This window comes from Delphinapterus leucas, chromosome 15 (genome assembly GCF_059928025.1).
Source record: "Delphinapterus leucas isolate spDelLeu-1000000601 "Yukka" chromosome 15, BTC_Dleu_Yukka2, whole genome shotgun sequence".
Classification (NCBI taxonomy): Eukaryota; Metazoa; Chordata; class Mammalia; order Artiodactyla; family Monodontidae; genus Delphinapterus; species Delphinapterus leucas.
The window spans coordinates 36,506,681-36,526,146 of NC_143143.1; the positions used below are offsets into that span (position 1 = coordinate 36,506,681).

At 61.9% G+C, this 19,466-nt stretch overlaps 1 protein-coding gene across 5 annotated transcripts; it reads right to left on the reverse strand.

Annotated features, from left to right (window-relative positions):
• Window positions 1-700: 700 nt before the first annotated feature.
• TRAF7 (TNF receptor associated factor 7) lies at window positions 701-19,126 on the reverse strand. Of its 5 annotated transcripts, none has more exons than XM_022594540.2 (21): window positions 19,010-19,116; window positions 11,627-11,745; window positions 11,315-11,372; window positions 9,690-9,781; window positions 6,830-6,946; window positions 6,246-6,338; window positions 6,045-6,078; window positions 5,176-5,359; window positions 4,949-5,077; window positions 4,063-4,280; window positions 3,907-3,980; window positions 3,632-3,680; window positions 3,418-3,545; window positions 3,139-3,221; window positions 2,362-2,401; window positions 2,144-2,260; window positions 1,936-2,058; window positions 1,667-1,786; window positions 1,447-1,578; window positions 1,247-1,366; window positions 701-1,076 (listed from the first exon to the last, which is right to left on the reverse strand). In XM_022594540.2, the coding sequence occupies exons 2-21, from the start codon at window positions 11,705-11,707 to the stop codon at window positions 1,062-1,064; spliced, it is 2,007 nt and encodes a 668-aa protein (XP_022450248.1). In that variant the 5' UTR covers window positions 11,708-11,745; window positions 19,010-19,116; the 3' UTR covers window positions 701-1,061. The 5 variants fall into 5 exon arrangements, with proteins under 5 accessions (XP_022450248.1, XP_022450246.1, XP_089752487.1 ...); XM_022594538.2 differs by having other exon boundaries at window positions 4,943-5,077; XM_089896361.1 differs by lacking the exon at window positions 19,010-19,116 and adding an exon at window positions 16,956-17,599 and having other exon boundaries at window positions 4,943-5,077.
• Between the last annotated feature and the right edge of the window lie 340 nt (window positions 19,127-19,466).

Here is a 19,466-nt window from a genome sequence, read left to right on the forward strand (position 1 = left end):
TGCCCAACCCTCCCTCCTTGGGGCCCTGAGCTGGCCCCACGCAGCCAGCCCACCCCCGCTCCAGTTCCCACAGACGCTCTGCTCATGGTCTGAGGCCGTGTTGTGTGGTCGTTCTCGCCTTCTTCCTCCATCTCCCCACTCCAAAAACTACTGACTGGCCTCCTCTATCGTGTCTGCTGATCCACGTGTTGGGCACAACTTTGACATTTCTTAACAAAAAAGAGAATTAAAAAGCGCCGAAAACCAGCGATTGTGATTCAGGTGGGCTGAGGGGGTCTGCCAAGGTGGTGCCTGGGTGTGTGGGGCCCCTTCCAGTGGTCATGTGCTGGCACGTCCCCGGGTGGGTGGGCCTGGCCAGCTACTTGGTCTCTCCTCAGTGGGTGGCCCAGGCCAGGGCCAGCAGGTGGGGAGGGGGGTCCGGGCAGGGAGCTACTGTCAGCTGTCAATAAACAGCAGAATATGGAGCTGCCTGGCTCACTTTTTTGGGGTATGTACATTGGGGCAAGTGGGGGGCTAGCCTGTTCCCGACAGGGAGGAGAAGTCACCAAGAGTGTACATCCTGGGGATATCAACAGGAGCCTCCTGTGGTCCCTGCCCAGCTTCCCACCCCAGCTTCTCTCACACTGGCTGCTGGTGCCTGTGCTCCCCAGTGTCCTCAGGTGGCCTCTTCCTCCCCCTGAGGACCATCCCCACTCAAAGCCACAGTCTGTGCAGCTTTTATTTCAATCAGGAAGTAATCAAATTTATATACAGTCTAAAAACAGTAGAAAAGGTGAGTAAAAAGGCCCACAGTCCATCTGGAGTGGGGATGGAGGGTGGGCCTGGTGAGCGTCGTACCTGGCACCCAGACGGTCTGGGCACTGTCCTGGCAGTGACGATGACAAGGCCAAGCAGAGAGAGGCTCACTGGGCGCAGGGCAGGGAGGGCATTGTCTGCCTGGCTGAGTCTGCCTGCCTGTTCCCATGGGGCAGGCAGAGACCCCAAGACCAGTCATGTGGCTCGCCGGACTTTGACAGGCCTAGGTCAGGCCCAGAGGAAGCCAAGACCTGGCCTGGATTCTGTTAGCAAGTCCATACCTGCAGGGGAAAGGCTCTGTTTCAGGTGCCCCTTTGGCCATCCAGCCCCAGAGCCAGCTGCCGTCCATACCTGCCTTCACTGCCCCCTGCCCAGGGCCGCTAGATCCCAACTCCCCCGCCCCCGCTCCCCCCATGCAGCCCCTTTGGATGGCCTGAGCCAAGGCACTGACCTTCACGGTGCTGTCCACGGCTCCTGAGAAGAGCCGGCCCCGGGACACTGCCAGTGCAGTCACACTGCCCTGGTGACGCAGCAGAGTCTGCGTGCAGATCATGTTGTCCATACTCCACACCTGGGGGCACATGGGACATGAGGACCGCCCAGGCCTGGCACCCACCCTGAGCCTCCCACTGTCGGTAGGCCAGCTCGCACCCTGAGAGACCGGTCGTAGGATGCGCTGAAGACTTTGGTCTGGTCTGGCGTCGAGATGACCGCCAGGGCATACACAGTGCCAACGTGTCCTGTCAGGGTCCGCACTTGCTCCTTAGACTCAATGTCCCACACCTGAGGGGGTGGCACAGGCAGGTCAGAGACACAGACGGGGAAGACAGGGGCCCAGAGTCAGACCCTGCCCTTTGGCATCCACTCTTACATGGATGAGGTTCTCGTAGGTGCCACAGACAATGTGGTGATTCGTCACGGCAATAGAATAGACGCTGCCGCCAGATGTCTGCAGGACGTGGATGCAGTCGAGGGTCCGGATGTCCCAGATCTATGGGCAAGTGTGGGTCACTTGGTCCCAGGCCAGGCGCCTCATCCCCTGGGCCTCTCAGCAGCCCACCACCCAGGGTGCATGTGAGGGTCTCCCCACGCTGGCAGCGCGGGGGCAGGGCAGATGGAGCCGGCACAGGGAGGGCGCACCTTGATTGTCTGGTAGGAGCCGCTGTACAGGTAGCTCTGGGCAGCCACCAGGGCCCGCACCCAGTGGTTGAGGCCGGTGAGCTCCTTCTTCAGCTTCAGCTCGGTGCCCACAATGTCCCACACCTGTGGGAGTGGCCATGAGCGCAGGCCTGGGGGGCAGGCACCGGCACCCTGCCGCCCCGCACACATGTACACCACCTTGCCTGACCTTGATGGCCTTCAGGGAGCCGCTGAAGAGCATGTTGTGTGAGGAGACCAGCGTGCACACCGGGTTGTCGTGGGCCCGGATCGTGTTCACCTTCTGCAGGTTCTGGATGTCCCAAACCTGGCGGGAGGGAGGACGGGAAGCCTTAGGCCCTGGCCGAGCCCAGGCCCCAATGGCACAGCGAGCCTGGGGGTCCCGGCCCGCCCGCCGGCCCCACTCACGATGATGGTGCAGTCGGCTGAGCCGCTGTAGAGCTTGCACCTGGGGAAGCAAAGCCAAGGTGTCAGGGTGCGAGAAGCCAGTACCCTCGCTGACAATGCCCTGGCCAGGCTGGGGGAGCACTGGCCACTGGGAACCAGCAGCCTGGGCCATTGCCAGGATCACTGCTGAGCCCAGCCTTGGTTTTCCTGCCTTAGCGAGGGGACCTTGGAAGTGGAGGCCCAGCCCCGTGCCTGCCTGGCAAGCATCTGACAGCTGAGCTGAGAGGTAATTACCCCTGTTAGTGTTGTTGGCAGTCAAGCTGTTGCTTCCTGTGAGCCAGCATCTCTCTCTCATACACACACACTCACACACTCACGCCCACAACAAGAAGCCTCATGACACAAGACAGGAGGGAAGGTCTAGAAGGGGCACCCTAGGGGTGAGGGGGTGGCCAGGCAGGCTTCTCTGTGGTGCTGCGCCCCGGGCTCTGGCTGTCGGCCAGCAGTAGCTGAGGCCCTGCCTCCACTCTCTGGTCCCACCTCTGTCCTCTGGCTGCCTGAGTCTCTCCAGGGCCAAGGCTCTGCTCTGTGAATGTACGGCTTCAGAGGTGGAAGGCCTACATGCTGCCACCCATGATTCAGCCCTGCTCAGGGTCGAGGGTGTCTCCCAGGAGGAGCAGACAAGAGCCACTCTAGGACACGTGCAGCCACGGACTCAAGCTCACAGTCCACAGGACCTCCCATCCCTGGCTCCACATGGGCCCTGTGGTCTGTGGACACACGTGTGCCTGCACTCACCCCTGGATGCAGAGTGCCAGCACAATGCCATCATGGCCCTCCAGCGTCTTCTGGCACTTGTAGGTGGTACACGTGTCCCACACCTGCAGAGACCAGGATCAGGGCAGGTCCCAGCAGGGTCAGCCCAGTGGCAGGGGGCACCATGGCAGGAATGACGTGAGCATGGGGGGAGGGGAGAAAGCCCCATCCATGAGCAGGCCTGGAGCCGGCAGAGGCTGGTGTGCAATGCCCACCCCTGCCCCACCAGGCTGCCAAGCCCCTAGGCAGGACCCTACCCACCTTGATGGTCTTGTCAGAGGAGCCGCTGAAGAGCAGGTCCCCCATTGAGTAGACGCAGAGACACCAGACAGGGCCCTGGTGACCCACAAAAGTTCCTTTGCACTTGAAGATCTGCTGTGGGTCGTAGGCTGCAGAGAGATGGGGGAACTGGTGATGGGGGAACTGGAGGGGGCTTCGGGGATGGCGGCGGGAGCGGCAGTGGGCCCATACTCACATCCTAGGATGCCCATGTTCAGCCGTGCATTGATGTGGGACAGCTCGTCCTGCGAGGCCAAGAGTAGAGCAGAGGGTGGGGTGGGCGGGGCTCCACAGCCCTCCATGGCCCCAGGCCTGAGCTCTGCCAGGGCAGGGCAGATGCAGCAACAGCCCTCCCAGCACAGACACCTAATCATAAGTGGGAACAAGCCTCCTGCTGGGACCCAAGCTGAGAGATGGTCCTGTGTCCCCCACCCCACCCCACCTCCCTGCATCAGGCCCCTGCCCGCTCACATTCAACATGGACGCGTCCCTCCGGAACTCCATGAGGTCCTCGCTGAGCTTGCTCTGGTTTTCATCCAGGACATCTGTGTAGCAGGGACCAGAAGAAGGGTGTCAGGGACCAGGAGGAGGGGCTGCACCCCTGCCACCTCTGGGCCAAGCTCTCACCGAACTTGAGCTCCAGGCTCTTCTCCAGCTGGTCGATCTTCTCTGAGAGCTTGCCCAACATGGAGCGCAGGAAGGCGATCTCCTGGTCCTTCTGGGCCAGTGCCACATGCATCTCGTGGAAGCGGTCATCCGTCTGCTGAAGGAACTCCTTCAGGCCCTCGAAGCGGCAGGTTTCCAAGTGCGTCTCATACGTGTCCTGGTTTCCAATGAACGTGCACCTGGAGGGACAGGACAGCTGCCCTGCCCACCTGTTCAACTGCCCGCCCAGTTAGGCCCTTCCCTTTGCCTCCCCAACCCCAAGAATCTCTCTCAAATCCCACTTCTGTGCCCACTGCAGCCCCAATGGGCCACCATCCTCTGCATACCTGCATGCCCACCAACCCACCTACCCACCCTGCTTCAACCCAGCAATCCAGTCACTTCACTCCTGCTCAGAGCTCTTCAAGGGCTCCTCCACCACCTCACCAGCTTCTGCCCTAAAGAGCCAGCTGCTGCCTCTTCTCCCACCCCCACCTCCCCTCTGCTCTCAACTCCGCCAGCTGCCGGAAGCCCTCACCCAGGTCTTTGCCCGGCTCGTGCCCACGCATGCATTCATTCTCAGCTCGTGCCTTCCCCAACCACCCGCAGCTCCCTGACCGCTCCGTCCCCCGTGTTCCCATGGTGCGCAGGTCTCCTCAGCACCTGTACCTCAGTTTGTAATTACATAGACGATGGTGTGGTTCCCGCTAAGGTCGTCTCCCCAGAGCCTGGCAGACAGGTGGATCTCAACCAAGGTTTGCTGAAGGAGGGACCATGAATGCCAGCCCAGGCCCACTCGCCCCCTCAGGTCTGCCCACCCCCACCCCGAGGCAGCCCCGTGCGCCCACCCCCGCCCACTCACCCGTACTTGGAGTGGGGACACTTGATGTGCTCGCACTCCTTGAGATGTGCCTCCAAGTTCATCTTGAGAAGGGGCGGGCAGCTGGGGTTGTTGGGGCACCGCACAGGCCTGTAGTCACAGCTGCCCTCGTGGTCCCTGGGGGAGGTGGGACGTGGGGGGGTGCTGAGTCCCCAGGGGCACTGGTTCTCAGTACCCCTGGGGGGTGGGGACTGGGGATGGAGGGGGGCACTTACTTTCGGGCGCTGAGCTTGATGGTGAAGGGACACCCTCGGGGGTCCACCTCAAAGACAGTGGGCTTCCCGCCCCCGACTGCCCGACAACCGTGCCTGCAGTGGATGAAGAGCTCGCCAATCTGCTCAGCCACTGCGATGTTGTTCACCACCACCGTCAGCTTGGCATTGTCCACGGGACACTTCTCTGGGGGGGAGGGCATGCTGACCCCACAGCCCACCCAGCCACCATCTCCCCTGGCAGCCCTGCCCTGGGCACTGTGGCCAGGCTGCTCTGGGGGAGACCATTCCCTGGTGGGCGGCAGGCCTGGAACACGCTCCCCCAGCTGGGTGGGCTGAGCCTCTGTCAGGGGCCTAATCCACCCATCTACCTTCCCCTCTGGGGTGCCCGTAACAGGAAAGGGTGCATGGCTGGGCCACCAAGAATGACCACTGGGTGAGCAGGTGGTGGCAGAGGCCTCTCAGTTGACCCGAGAGTCTGGGGCAGGGCCAAGAGAGCTGAGGACAGAGCACGGAGAGGACCAGTCCTGGGCCAGCTGCTAAGGCCTGAGACGGTGAGGCCGGCAGCCTTGACAGCAGGGGCAGCGTCCGAGAGAGTGGGCACTGTGCCCAGAAGGCCCACCCACACCCGCCGTGGGGCGGGCTCTGAGCTGCCGTGCTCGGGCTCTGAGCTGCCGTGCTCGTCAAGGTCTTGAGCCTGGCCCGAGCCTGGCCTGAGCAGTCACCCAGGAACCACTGCCGCAGGAGGACTAGGGAGAAGTGGCTGTGCAGCCAGGGTCTCCATCAGTGCTGGGCCCAGGCCGGACGTCCCCGGAGGGACCTCCCACCGCTGGGGAATAAAGGTGGCCGAGCCTAGGCTGAGAGGGCCCTACCTGACTTCAAGGCGCATCTTCGACAGAAGGTGTGCTGTGGAGACAATGGGCAGACTGGGGTGTGGCCGCAGAGCTGCCCCCACCCCGTGCCCACTGCAAAGGGCACCTGCTGGGCAGCCAGACCAGGCCTGTGAGCGAGGCCAAGGCTCCCCATGAAAGGGGCCTCACGGTGGTGCACAGGTCGGGGAGGGGCAGCCTCACCCCACACGTGGTGATCACAGGGTCCTTGAACACACTGCAGCAGAGCTGGCAGCAGAGCTTCACCGAGGGCTGCTCGGCAAACACCAGCGGCTCCTAGAACAGGCAGGGCTGGGTGAGGGTGGGGCCTGGGACTGCTGACATGAGTGCGGGCACCCAGGGCCCCAGCCCCTTCCTCTGCGGGCCTGGGCTGCCCTATTGGGATGGAAGCACCTCTGCCAGGATGTGTCCTGAGAGGAGGAGTCCACTGAAGCCTACAGCTGGGCCTGAGCTCCAGCAGACCTGAGCAGGAAGAACCCCTCCAGCCATGCCCTCACCCCATGACACCTACCCTCTCCCTGGGACAGAGACTAGAAAGGGCCCCATGTGGAACCCGCCTTTCATTCCCAAAGCTGATGCCTGGGCAGCCCCTGGGGTGGGGAGTGAGAAGAACGTGCCTGGGGGACCCAGCCCAGCCCCCCGAGTCCCTGACGTGGACCCGTGCGGATCAGGGGCCCCGATCAGGGCCTGAGGGGAAGGTGTCCCCACCGCCCCAGGACGGGGAGGGTCCCTTGGAGTCTGCACCGAGCCTGCCCGGCCACACCTACCGGCTCCTCCTCCTCCTCGGGCAGCGAGAATGTGGAGCGCAGGGACATGCTGGACTCCGAGTGCAGGGAGCGGACGGAGATGGCCGAGTCAGAGCGGCGTGGGGTGCTGATGGGGGGCTGCGGGCAGACAGGAGGCCGTCAGCTGGCAGGAGGGCCGGGCTCAGACCCCCGTCCCAGTGTGGGTGCCCACTTAGCCCACAGCCCGGCTGTGCGTGGGGAGCCGGTGTGACGCCCGGGCCCCGCCTGCCTGGCAGTCCCGGCCCTGTGGTTGGGACGCCTGCTCACATCTGCCAACTTTCTTTGTGTAAATGGAGAGACTTCCTGCTATTCAATTCTACGAGGACACGCTCGGCCTGCTTCCTGCTTCCCGTGAGGGAATGTAGGCCGCAGAGGGGACACCTCCACCAGCCAATCCCGGGGCGGGGGTGGCCACGGCCCCCAGGCTGCTGGAGGGAAGGGGGTGGAAGGCTGGCCGCGGGAAGCTGCAGGGCTCCAGGTGCCCGCTGGGCTCAGCCACCCGCCTGGCCGTCCTGGTTGGGGACACTAGCCCAGGCCAGTGAGGCTCCCTGAGGGAAGGTGGGGACACCCCCACCAAACCCCAACCAAGCTTCTGAGAGCAGGAGGGGGGGCCACGGGTGCTCGTCTCTGTCTGAGCCACCAGAAACACGGATCTGGGGGAGTGCCAGGGCAAGGGGTACTGTCCCTTCCTCCCCTCTGGGCCTGGAACCCTCCAGAAGAGATACTCCAAGAGCAATCGCTCCCCACGCTCTTCCCCTCCTGCCCCAAAGCTTCATTCATGAGCCATAAACCTCCTGCCTCCACGCCCAGCCCACCTGCCCCCTCTAGGTCCCAGCCACTCTGGGACCTGGCTGCCTCTGTCTGAGCCTCTGTGGGTGTGGGGACTGTTGGAATGATCCCCTCCCCGCCAGCCCGGGGTGTGGGACCCACAGCGGGCAGAGGGAGGCTGGCTGGGCAGTTCCAGGGGCCGGCTTCCCCGAGCGGGTGCAGCAGAGATCAGTGTCCCCAGCATGCCCGCGGACAGGGACCTCCCTCACCAGGGCAGCACCCACCTCCCGTCACAGCATCTCAAGTGGCATGTTTGCATGGAAATGCCACATGAGGAACAAGAGGGGAAATCAGAAGAAGTGATTCAAATTATCCCCAGGGCAGCGATGGAAACCAGAGGGTGAGAGCAGGTCCAGGCAGGAGCTGGGCTAAGCATACGGGGCCCGGCCTGGCTCTGTTCTCCCCTGCCCCCCTAGCCCCCTGCCCCGCTGCCCGCCTGCCCCTTGCTGGGCTCCCACTCCTCCTGAGTGAAGGGGCTGTGGCTGCCAGGCCTGGGCTGGGGGCAGGGTAGCTGGCCCTAAAGTACAGGGCCTGGGGGAAGGCCCGGCTCCCCAGGGCAAGCAGAGGGGCAGCCTGTGGGGGCCGAACATCCAACAGAGATGGTGCCCAGGTGGCTGCAGCTCAGGGCCCTCACAGCACACGCCTACCTCCTTAGAGCCACCAAAACCCAAGGATTCCAGAAACCACAGGCACGGGGAATTCACTTCCTTCAAGGCCCAGCTGGGCAGGTGAGCCTTCTGTTCCCAGCCTCACTCCATGGGCAGGTCACAGGTCCCAGAGACGGAGGCAGGCAGAGCCCAAGGGAAGGGGGAGCTTGTGTTTAGGGAGGGCCTAGTGCAGTGCTGGGCACACAAACGTGTTTGTTTGAATAATTAAAAATACTTTTTTTCTCCCTATTAAATAGGAAACAAAGGCCTGGCTGCCCAGCATGAGGAGAAGCCTTCGGTGCTGGGAGGCTAGAAGGGCTGGAGCACTGGCCGGGGTCTGTCGGGGGCTCTGAGGGAAAGCAGAAAGCAGGCACAGGAGAGGTGAGTGGCAGTGGGAGGTTGCTCGCATCCCACCCGCACCAGCCAGGCCAGCCTTCGCTTCCCGCAGCAGTCCCAGAGCCGGGCGAGGACCGACAAACAGGGAATGGCCACTGTGACCCTGGCCACACGGCCTGGGTACCGACAGCCAGCTCCAACTCTGACCCAAAGCCCTTCCTCACTGACCCCAGCCTGGGCCTATCCATCTTTCCCCACCTGCTGAACCCCGTCTCCCTCGTCAGGAACCCCAAACTCGGGGCCTCTGCCTCTACCCGGCAACCCACCCATTCATCCTCTGCTCAGCAACAGATGAAGCTTTAAAAATGAGGTTTTTTCCCTGGTGGTGCAGTGGTTAAGAATCTGCCTGCCAATGCAGGGGACGCAGGTTCGAGCCCTGGTCCAGGAAGATCCCACATGCCGTGGAGCAACTAAGCCTGTGCGCCACAACTACTGAGCCTGTATTCTAGAGCCTGTGAGCCACAACTACTGAAGCCTGCACGCCCTAGAGCCCGTGCTCCGCAACAAGAGAAGCCACCGCAATGAGAAGCCTGCGCACTGCAAAGAAGAGTAGCCCCCACTTGCTGCAACTAAAGCCCATGTGCAGCAACGAAGACCCAACGCAGCCAAAATAAATAAATAAATATTTTTTAAAAGGGGATCTGATCTAGTTACCCTCCCGAATGAACCTTCTGTGGCTCCCACCCCCACAAGATGGAGCCAAACTTGCCTCCTCTCAGCCTGCAGGCGCCACACCCTCTGGCTCAGCCACCTTCACCAGCGCCTCTCTCTGGAAACCCAGCCACGTGTGCTCAGGCCTCAGGGTGTCGCACATGCTGGGCCTCTGACACCAGCTCGCTTCACCCTCAGACCTGAGCTCGCGGCTGAGGCTCCACCTTCAGCTCCTCCTGGGCCCTGGGCGCCTGGAGGGAGGGCATGGTGGGAGGCAGGCTCTGGAGGGGTGGGGAGGGGGGAGCGAGGTGCAGACCTACCATGCTGTCCTCCTCGTCCCGTGGGGAGTAGGCGAGGGAGCTGGAGGAAGAGGGCGTCCTGCGGTGCTGTTTGTATGTGCTGGTCCCATCAGCTGCGAAGAAAACAGGGCTGAGATGCCGCGAGCGGGGCCGTGTGGGGAGGCCTGACCACCGTGGCAGGCAGCGGGCTCCTTCGCAGATGGGCCAGGCAGGGGCGGAGGCTGGGCTGGGGGTTGTGGTCGCCTCCCCAGGTCTAACCAGTGCCTGCAGCTCACCTGCAGGGCTCAGCCTGCCCTGGACAGTCCCAGAGCTGAGTCCAGAAGCTCCCAGCCCCAGCCCTGCCACCCACAGGCAGAGAGGTCCGAGGCCCCTCAGCTGGTACATGGTGGGGCCAGGATGGCAGCCTGGTGGTCTAGGTCCCCTCTCCGCCCACCTCTTCCCCTGGTGCGGCCAGAATCAGGAACCAGCCACAGGCCCTCTTGGACTCCTACAGGAAGGCTGCTGAAGGCATGGCCCTCCTCCTCCTGCACGTCACCCCAGCTGCCCAGAGAAGGCACTGGTCAGGGGTCCACGCGGGAATAGGAGCCAGCCTCACAGGCCCTGAAGGCAGCAGCCAGAGGCCTACAGTGGCCAACACTGGTCTCAGGCCCCAGCCAGGGCCAGATGTCACAACAACCAGCCCCAAAGGCCTGGTTCATGATCCAGGCTTCACATGGCTGCCCTGTGACTGGGCCTCAGTTTCTCTGTCTGTAATGAGAGGGGCTGGGTGAGGCAACTGTTCGTGCCTGGTCACTGGCTCTGACCATCCCTGACACTGAGGGAGTCGCTGGGTTGGCCACGGGCGAGACAGGCCCCCGTTACTCTCTGCCCGGGAGCTTTTGACTGCCACGACAGGGTGCTACATGGTTTCTAAAGCTGGATAAGAAATTAAAGAACAATTACTCGGGTGATGCGATTAAGGGGTATGTATATTTGCTTTTTCTTCAGAAAAGAACATCTAAGAAAAAAGGAGGGCTCTTTCACAGCCCCCGAGGGGGTCACCCAGCGGTAAAAAGGAGCCTGTGTGAGCAGATGTCCATGGCAGCCTGGTGACCCCACCGAAAAGTGTATCCAGAAGATACCGTGGAAAAGCAATTAAAAAACTAATTAGCAGCTGGTGTTCTCCTACGAGGGGCAGTCCTGAAAAGGCAAAAGAACACACACTGCTCCCCAGAAGCACCGGTCCTGATAGGAGGGGCCCCATGCCCTCATGTCTTCAGGAAGGAGGTTGTGCCCTCGTGGTCTAGTTCCTCACCACCTCCCAGAACACACAGTGCTGAGGGCTCAACCATGGGACCAGACTCGGGAAAGGACCCCATGAGTACTTCTTATCACCTCCCCATGCCCAGCCTGGTCCCCCGTCCTGACCTTTCAGGGCCTGCTAGAAGCCTGGGTGGGACGAGTCAGGGGTCGCTTGATAAAGGACAGGTGTGCAAAGTGGTGCTGGAGAAGTCGGGCGGCCCACCTCAGAGAGGTGGCAGGCGAGGCCCCGGGACGCAGGTGCAGGAGGATGTGGGGGTGTGGGAGGAGGATGTGGCAGTGGAACAGGAGGGAGCAGGATGGGGGACTCCTGCCCAGCCCAGGTTGGCCTGGGCTCACAGGCTCACCTTTTGTGATGGTGGTGACAGCCGAAAAGGCGGGCCCGAAGGTCGTTTCCATTCTGGTCTGGAGAGAGAACAGATGAGACTTGGCCTTGACCCCAGCGAGGATGTGGACACACACGTGGACATGAGCTGACATGCTTTCCCACTAACGAGTCCACATGCGTGCATATACTCAGACATGCCAACCACACACATGGCATGGCCCACCCGAGGGACCTCCAGGTAGGGAGAGGACTGCTCTGGTAGCTCTTCTGGGGCCCTGGGTATGTGGGGTGTGCACAGAGGCAGACCATTCCCCGAGGGTGTCCCCCTTACCCCGGTGGCGGCGTCTGGGGTAGGAAGGTTGCTAGGCCCCCCGGAGAAGCGGTTGTAGCGGGCGCTCTTGCCCGAGCTCATGCTCTAGAGAGGCATCTAAGGTCCTCGGGCAGCATCCCCTATGGGTGGAGCACAAATGAAGGGCTTTGGAGATGGTGGCCAAGCCCCTGTCGGTTGGTGGGGCCGCTCCACACAGGCAGGCCCCCTCTGGCCAGTCCACCACAAGGCACGCTTCAGTCTCTCTCCACCACCAATCCCAACAAGGGCAGGTCCATGCGGGCAAAGTCCCTTCCCCTCCCTCCCGTCCCAGGTGTGCACAGGCCAGAGAAAAGGAGGAGACCCTGGGTTCAAGCAGGCAGCTGACACTCCGTTCTACCTTGCTTTAAGGCTTAGCCCTTTGGAAAAGCCCACCGGCTCCACCCCAGAGCTGGAGAGCCCCTCACCCCTGCTCTGTCTGCTCCTCTGGGTCCGAGGTCTGAATGTCCCTGGGGCCAAGGCTGGGTATACACAGCAGGACAAAGCCACAGGCCTGTTTCCTGCCAGGGCAGGTGTGGTCAGGCCGAAGCCACCCGGTCTGCAGGATGTCGGGGATGCTGGCTGTGCCCGCAGAGAACCTGTGGGTGACGTACTTGGAGCCCAGCCCCTCACCAGCCTCATCACATGCAGAAAGCCCCTTCGGGTGGGGGAGGAGCAAAGAACTCCGACTCTTGACCTTGTTCAGGTCACCCACTCCAGGAACAAAGGGTGCCCCAGTGTGACCCAGTCTCAAGGGCTGGGGTGGCAGGGAGAAGGCACAGTGGGAATCATCCCAGGTCTCTGGTGACTCCCATACAAGAAGAGAGGGGCTAGATGGGCCGTGAGAGAACTGGCCAGGCCCAGGTGTACCCACAGAGTAGGAAGAGATTAGAAAGAAAAGGAGACCCAGTCAGCAGCTCACACTAGGATGGGACCCCAGGGAGAGCTGCTCCATTCCTGAGACAGCGCCCACCCTGTGGTGGCCCTATCAGCAGGCACCCCCTGGAAGCGGTCTTCCCCATGTCAGGACCCTCAACAGTCTAGCCAGGAGCACAGTCTCCCCCTGCAAGGTCGGCTGTGTTGAGAGCCACGAGGCCGCCGGCTTGAAGCCAAGCTCCCCACGGGGAGGAAGGCCAGACGCTCAGGACTGCTGTCAACAGGCCCACTTGAGCTCTCCACCTCAGGAGACCCCCAGCAGCATCCCCGGGACTGTGGGCTCATTGCCTGGTGCCCGGCCCAGCCATCAGACCAGCATCAGGAACTGCTCTAGGAGGTCAGGCTCATCTTGCTCCTGGGGCCGCGTGGCAGGCAGGGGCCCACTCTGTGGTCTGGAGTCCTGCAGGACTGTGAGGCTCCAGGGGGGAAGGGCTGCTAAGCCCCCCACACTGTGGGAGAAGGCGGGAGATGCTCTCTGCCCCCTACTGTGAGTCCAGCAGAGAGCAACTGTACAGTCCAGCTGGTTCTGGCACCTTCCACACCAGGTCCTCCTGACCTGGACCATCTAGTGACGTCCACGCCCCACCCCCCCACGGCCAAGCAGTGTGACCTGGGGCCCACCCAATTGTCCCCCAACCCGGCCTGCAGGTCTGCAGGGGGGGGTGGGCTCTCAAGCATACCCGGCCCTCTGCACTGTGCTCCCAAGCTGCCCACCCCTTCAAATGCCACCTGCACGCCACCCCCCCAAACTTTGAGACTCAGGCATTGACAGGGTGGCTCTTGGCCCCTGCAATTGGCACTGCCATGAGGCACCTCCCCCGCAGGGCTCTGAGCCCCTGTGGGTCTGGCTATATAGGGGGTCCTGAGAGCTTGGCCAAAGCCCCCCTGTCCTGCCCACCACTCTCCCTGCTGTGACTCAAGGGGCTTGGCTGCCTGCCCCAGCCCAGGCTCTCTGGTGGCTTGTCCTCTCAGGGGAGAGACGGGGGCTCCTGAGAGTGGGCAGCGCCAGGCCCTCAGGCAGAGGGGTGAAAGGGGCTTGTCCAGAAGCCCACCTCCAGCCCCGCTGCGAGTCTGCATGCTAAGCAGGAAGTCTTGGGGGCTGCCCTGCTTGGGGTAAGGACACTCTGGCTGCGGTGAGGCCCAGACAATGGAGAGTAGGAGCTCCAAGATTCCTCGCATCAGCATGAAAAGCTCCGTCCTTTGGGGAAACCCAGGGTTGGCTCCAGCCTTAGCACCACGGGGGCGGAAGTGGGGGGTGTCACAGGGAGGCCACTGGCTGACACTGACCTGGATTTTACAATCCATCTGCTCCTTCCAGTGCAAGCTCCCAGGGCCAAGAAGCCAGCTGCTGGCTCCAGCAAGCGGCACCCACGGACGGTCCGGGTGGCCAGGACCACAGCAGGCGCTCCCCCAGGACCTCAGCCAGCCCGCTGCCTGACCCCCTTCGGTGCCGGGTGCCCAAGTGCCTGTTGCTGCAGCCTGGGAGAGCTGGCGTCTGGCTGTCCTGCACTCTGAAGTGAAGTAAACAGAAAGGCACGCAGGGCCTGCAGGGCAACATGCAAATCAGGCCGGAAAGTCCGCAGACAGCCAATAGCGGTCAGGCCCGGTAGGGGATGTACAAGACCGGCCCGTGAACCAAGCTGAGTGAGGGAAGGAGGGAGGGAACCATTTCCCGGTTCACAGGGTTCAGTGTGCAGCCCCAGCCCTGGACAGGGGGGTGGGGGGAAGACCTTGCTCGCCCCGCCCACCCGGAACCAGAACCAGAGATTGCATCCAGAGCATCTCAGAATTGAGCAAGATGCCCTCGGCCTGCCCTCAGGCCGGTCCCTGGGGGCTGCATTTTGCAATAATAGTCTTCCCCAGTATCCTTTGGCTCTGGAGGCCAAAACCCCAGAAACACAACAGCACACGCAGCACTCCCCTGGTTGGGGCTACAGGGAGGCTGGGCCCAGCCGTCCTGGTGTTGTGCCCTGGCCCCCCAGAGGAGGAGGCCTCTTCCCCACCCCACAGTCAGCCTGAGGCTCTTAGGCAGGCAGGAAGTTGTCAACTAGAGCAAGAATCCTCAGCCAACCCAGAGCCTGGCCTCTCTCAAACTGGGAAAAGCCGTGTGGGATGGGCCAACTAGGGAGACCTGGGGTTGGGGAGGGCGAGAAAGGGCTTCCCCTCAGTCCTTCCCCACTCCCTGCCAAGTCCCCACACCTCCTGTTCCCAGGTGCCTCAGCAAAGCCCAGGGGAGCGACTCAGGGATTCTATCCCAGAAAGAGAAAAGCCCCCAAGTCCTGACGGAAATGGGGCTGTCCACCTTGGATGAGGCTGATGGGAGCGTGGGACCAACGGATGCTTCGGGTCCGTGCAGGAGCAGCCCGCCTGAGCCAGGGGTCAAGACCCAGGGGTCTTTGTCCACCCACATCCATGTCTAAGGGGCTCCTGGGGCCTGCAGTGCACTCACCGCCCAATGAGGAACCAGCGATCTGCCCAGAACGCCCCAGCCCCTGCACTTCTCCACCACAGCCCCTCTTCAGGAAAGCCCCTCACCAGCCCCCTTCTCTGAGCAGCCTGCGCAGGAGGGCAGGCCAGCTCCATTGGGGCCCCTCCTCAGCCTGTCCCCTGGAGGGAGCCCAAAGGGATCTTCTGGGGCCTCACCCTCAGGACTGTGGGACATGACCCCCCTTTCCCTTAGTAAGTACCCAGAGTGGGTGTGGGTTAGGCATGGTCCCGTGGCTGGCAGCCAGTGGAGGGGTGGCCTAGGCTGGCCATGCCAGAGCTGGGGGCAGTGGGGTGGCCAGACGAGGCCGAGCCCCACCTCAAGGCAGCTCCTCTGATAGCCCTAGGCAGCAGATGTGGTGGGGTTCCCTGAACAGCACATGCTGAGCCAGCGAGGGGGTGGACTGCCCTATAAATGTCGTCAGGCCACACGTTTGGCACCGACTGCCCCAGGGAGGAGCGTGGGTGGCTCGGGAATCTGCGGCCCTTCCTGCCACGGAGCCGTGGGTGGCCAGCTGGCTGGACTGTGGCCGGAGCTCCAGGTGCAGCCCCTGGCATCACCTGCAGACTGCACAGCCCCCCAGTAAGCCCTTCCCTGGTCCCCCAGGTCCCCAGGCCCAAGCCCAGGCCAGGTTGACAAATCCTATAGACACAGGCCCGGTTGCCATAGCAAAGCCACACACACTTCCCCTGGCTGTTTCCTGGAGTCCCCTTCATATGACTTTTCCATCCCAAACAGGAAGGGTGTGATGTTGGGAAGCCCCTCATCAGGCCCTGATCTGAGGTCTGCCCGGCCTCCCTTCCCTCCCAGCACTCAGCCCAGACCTTTGCCCTCACCTTGCCATCCTTCCCTCCGTATTCACAGCCTGGACTCCCCAGAGGTTTCAAAGCTGCCTGCCTAGACACCTGCTGTGACCTCCCCTCCCAAGGGCTCTGCCCCCTCACACCCTCCACCCAGCCTCCTGGCCTTTCCTGTCCAGGTCCAGCCTCTCCAGCCTCCCCGGGCCCCTGTGCTAGAGGGAGGGAGTCTCTCCTGCTCTGTGGCCTGGCCTTAACCCCCACTTGGCAATGGGAATGCCTTCCCTTCCCCAGTGTCCTTGGGGCCAGCCTCATCTCCCCATCCTTTATTTCCCACATCTGATGGCCATGTATGAGGTGGGAACCTGGCCCAGCCTGGGGGACACGCAGAGGGCTTCCTGGAGGAAGGAGTTGGCCAGATCCAGAGCAGGGAGAGAATGTTCTGAGAAGAGGTGGCATTCATCCCCCTATCTCAGTGTCCGGCTGCAGGGCCACTTTTTCCTGTCCACACCTTCCCTCCACTTCAGTGCTCAGCCTAGCTTCGACTGCAGGGGCGGAACTGGAAAGCATGTCCCTAAATTAGTGGGTCTAAACTCATGGAAACAGGCCCTGGGCCTTCACCCAAGAGCCAAGTGGCCAGCAGTGCCTGGGCCCAGTCTGCACCTCCAGGCTCCCTTGGCCGTTTTCTCATCGCTCCCTGCATGGCTTCTGTCTCCTGGGCTTCCTCCTTCTTGCTCCCCTGTAGAAGTCAGGAAGGGCACGCAGTCCCTGGGCCAGATCTGGGTCTGGAGGTGACCGGGAGCGTGGAGGGCAGAGGTCTGGCCCAGCCCACTCCTCTGTCTAGCCCTCGTCATCCAGCCCTCTGGCACATTCCTCCAGTCCTGGTGTCTGCTGGGCTGCTCCTTCCCCGCTGGGTGCCCTCCCTAGGTGCTCTTGGGATTGTTCACCCCTCCAAAAGGCTTCCAGACAGCCCGCCTCCTCCTGCTTAGGGCGGCCAAGGGCCAGGTATGCACAGTGACGTCAGCACTACCCCAATGCCCACCTCCTGCTTCGCCTGCCCCACCTGACTCCATGCTCCTCTGGGGAGCATCCATACCTCTTCTGCCCCACAGCCAGTGCACAGCGGACACTGAAGGCATCTGTTGAGAGGGGCTGGTGGGTCCATCTTCATGGGTCTGAGCCAGAGGTCTGAAGTCCTAGGTGCCTACCCACAAGTGCCAGACTCAGACCTGAGTTCAAATTCTGCTTCTGCCACTTAACAGGTGTGCGACTCTGGGCAAGTTACTTGCCTGCCAGGTCCTCGGATTTCTCACCTATTAAATGGAGTGGATGTACCCACGTCTGGAAGGAACTGTGCGAGATGCCATGTGAGTTAACAGTGAAGGCTCCACTGACATCAGTTCCTCCCTGAAAACTGAAAATGGAAGCTGAGAGGCCACCCCAGGCACAGACAGCCAGCGAGGGGCCATGACCAAGGCTGACCAAAGCCCTGTTCCTTCTGCTTCCTCTGTTGCCGCGGGCAAGCTGAGGAGCTCCACCTTGCATGTAAGCCAGCCCCTCCCCAAGCCATGCCAGCTAGCGGCCAAATCACCGTGTCTGGGCTGCCGAAGCCTCCCAAGTGGCTCAGGCCCTTCAACTGCATCTTCTTCCATTTCCCAAACTGTCCATTCCTTTGTCCAGCCAACTGGCTAAGGTTCACATCCACTGCAGGCCAGGCCCTACGCTCCTTCCCAGCCTGTCTCTTTCAGCCAGACTGCCCTTTTCCCTGCTCTCCCCCTGAGGGAGGTTTTGGCTTCCTGGAGATAGTACTGCTATAGGATGCAGGCACCTTGAGACACAGGGCCTGGGGTTTCCATGGAGAAAATTGAATCCGCAGAGCAGGAATGAGGAAGAGAGAGGCCACATAGTTGGCAAAGGCCAGGGGGTGGGCAGGTCCCAGGAGAGGGGGCCTGTGGGGGGGGAGGGGTCTGAGGGATGGGAGAAGGGTGTGCTGACAGGCTGGGCAGCATAGAGCTCTAAGCAAGGGACACAGCAAAGTAGGGTGGAACCCCTCCCCACTAGAGCAGGGTGCCATCCAGCAGGACCCCAGACTCATCCGCAGCTGACCACCCTGACCTGGCTCAAGACAACCAGGCCCGGGCAGCCAGACCCAGTGAGAACTAGGAGAGGAGGGCCCCAACCCACTCTCCTCTGCACGCAAGCCAGCCTCCTCACTCTCTCCTACTTCCCCACTGAAGCTAGCAGTCCATTCTCCACTCACAACCAGAGGCTCTTTATTAGACTTAGACCTGATGCCCTCTCTTCTGTGCTTGAGTCCTCCAACAGCCTCCCTTGTAAGCACAATACAATCCCCATCCTGCACTCTGGTGTGTCTTCACCAATTCACCTCTCATGACGTTGCCAGTACCCGCGGGTGTCTGCTGAGCTTCCTCACCCTGGGCCTTTGCACATCTTGCTACCTCTGCCCAAAAAGCTCTTCCAGCAACTTTCCAGGACGGGATGCTCACTGTAGATGCCCCCTCCCCAAGCCATTCAGGAGCCCCTGGTACTCTCTTTCTCAACACCTTGCTTCTTTTTTTCATGGCACCTATCACAAATCCTCACGACTGTGTCTGTGCATTGTCAATCCCGCACCCCTCTCTAGATCACCCGTTCTCAAAGCGGGTATGCTTGTAAATGTCTGGAGACATTTTTGGTTGTCACCTCGGGGGTGGGGGAGGTTAGTGGTATCCAGTGGGTGGACACCAGGGATACTGCTCAACACCCTACAAGGCACAGCAGGGAATGATGGGCACGAAGTATCAAGAGTGGCGAGGTTGTGACAAACCCTGAACGAGAAGAGCCTAGGAGAACTGGGATCATGCTCTCCGCAGTCTCCCCGCGCCTACGACAGTGCTGGGCACCCGGCGGCGATCAGTAAACGCAGGAAGAAGGAATGAATAAAGGAGAGAATGGAGAAAGGGAATGAGTGACGGACCAGCTGACAGACAGACGGACTGACCGGGGAGACCCCGGAGCGTCTCAGCCCCGCCCCCCAGGCCCGACCCATTCCCCAGACACCAACACGCCGGCCCTCCGCCCCACCGCGCGGGCCCAAGGCGCGGGCCCAAGGCGCGAGCCCCAGGCCCGGCACGCCGCTAGGACACTCACCCGCCCGTGGCCGCTCGGGAATCGCAGCGCCACCCTCCCGCTTCATCGTGCCCCCTCTACCGCTGGCCGGGAAAGGGACAGGACGTTCGAGCCGGAAGCGCTCAGGCGCTGTGCCCGCCGGGATTTGCAGTTCCCTGGCTCTCGGGGCCCCAGGCGGCCGCCTTACTAGAGGCTCTTCAGAAACTACGACTTCCGGCGGCTCAGATGTTGCGGGGCGGGATTGGTGGCTTCAGAATCACTCTATGTTGCAGATCGGACTCTGATTGGCTATATGTATCCGTCGCTCACAGTTAAGTTCAATGGCCTCTGCAAAAGGGTGGAGCTTCGGGTGTCGGGTCAGGCAGACCGCCCCCAAAAGAAATGTCAAGGCTCGATTGGTGGAGACTTGGAGAGTAGAGAAAGGAGCGTATCAGCGGTGAAGAAGGAAGATACTTCTGCTGGTATTGCCCAATCGCAG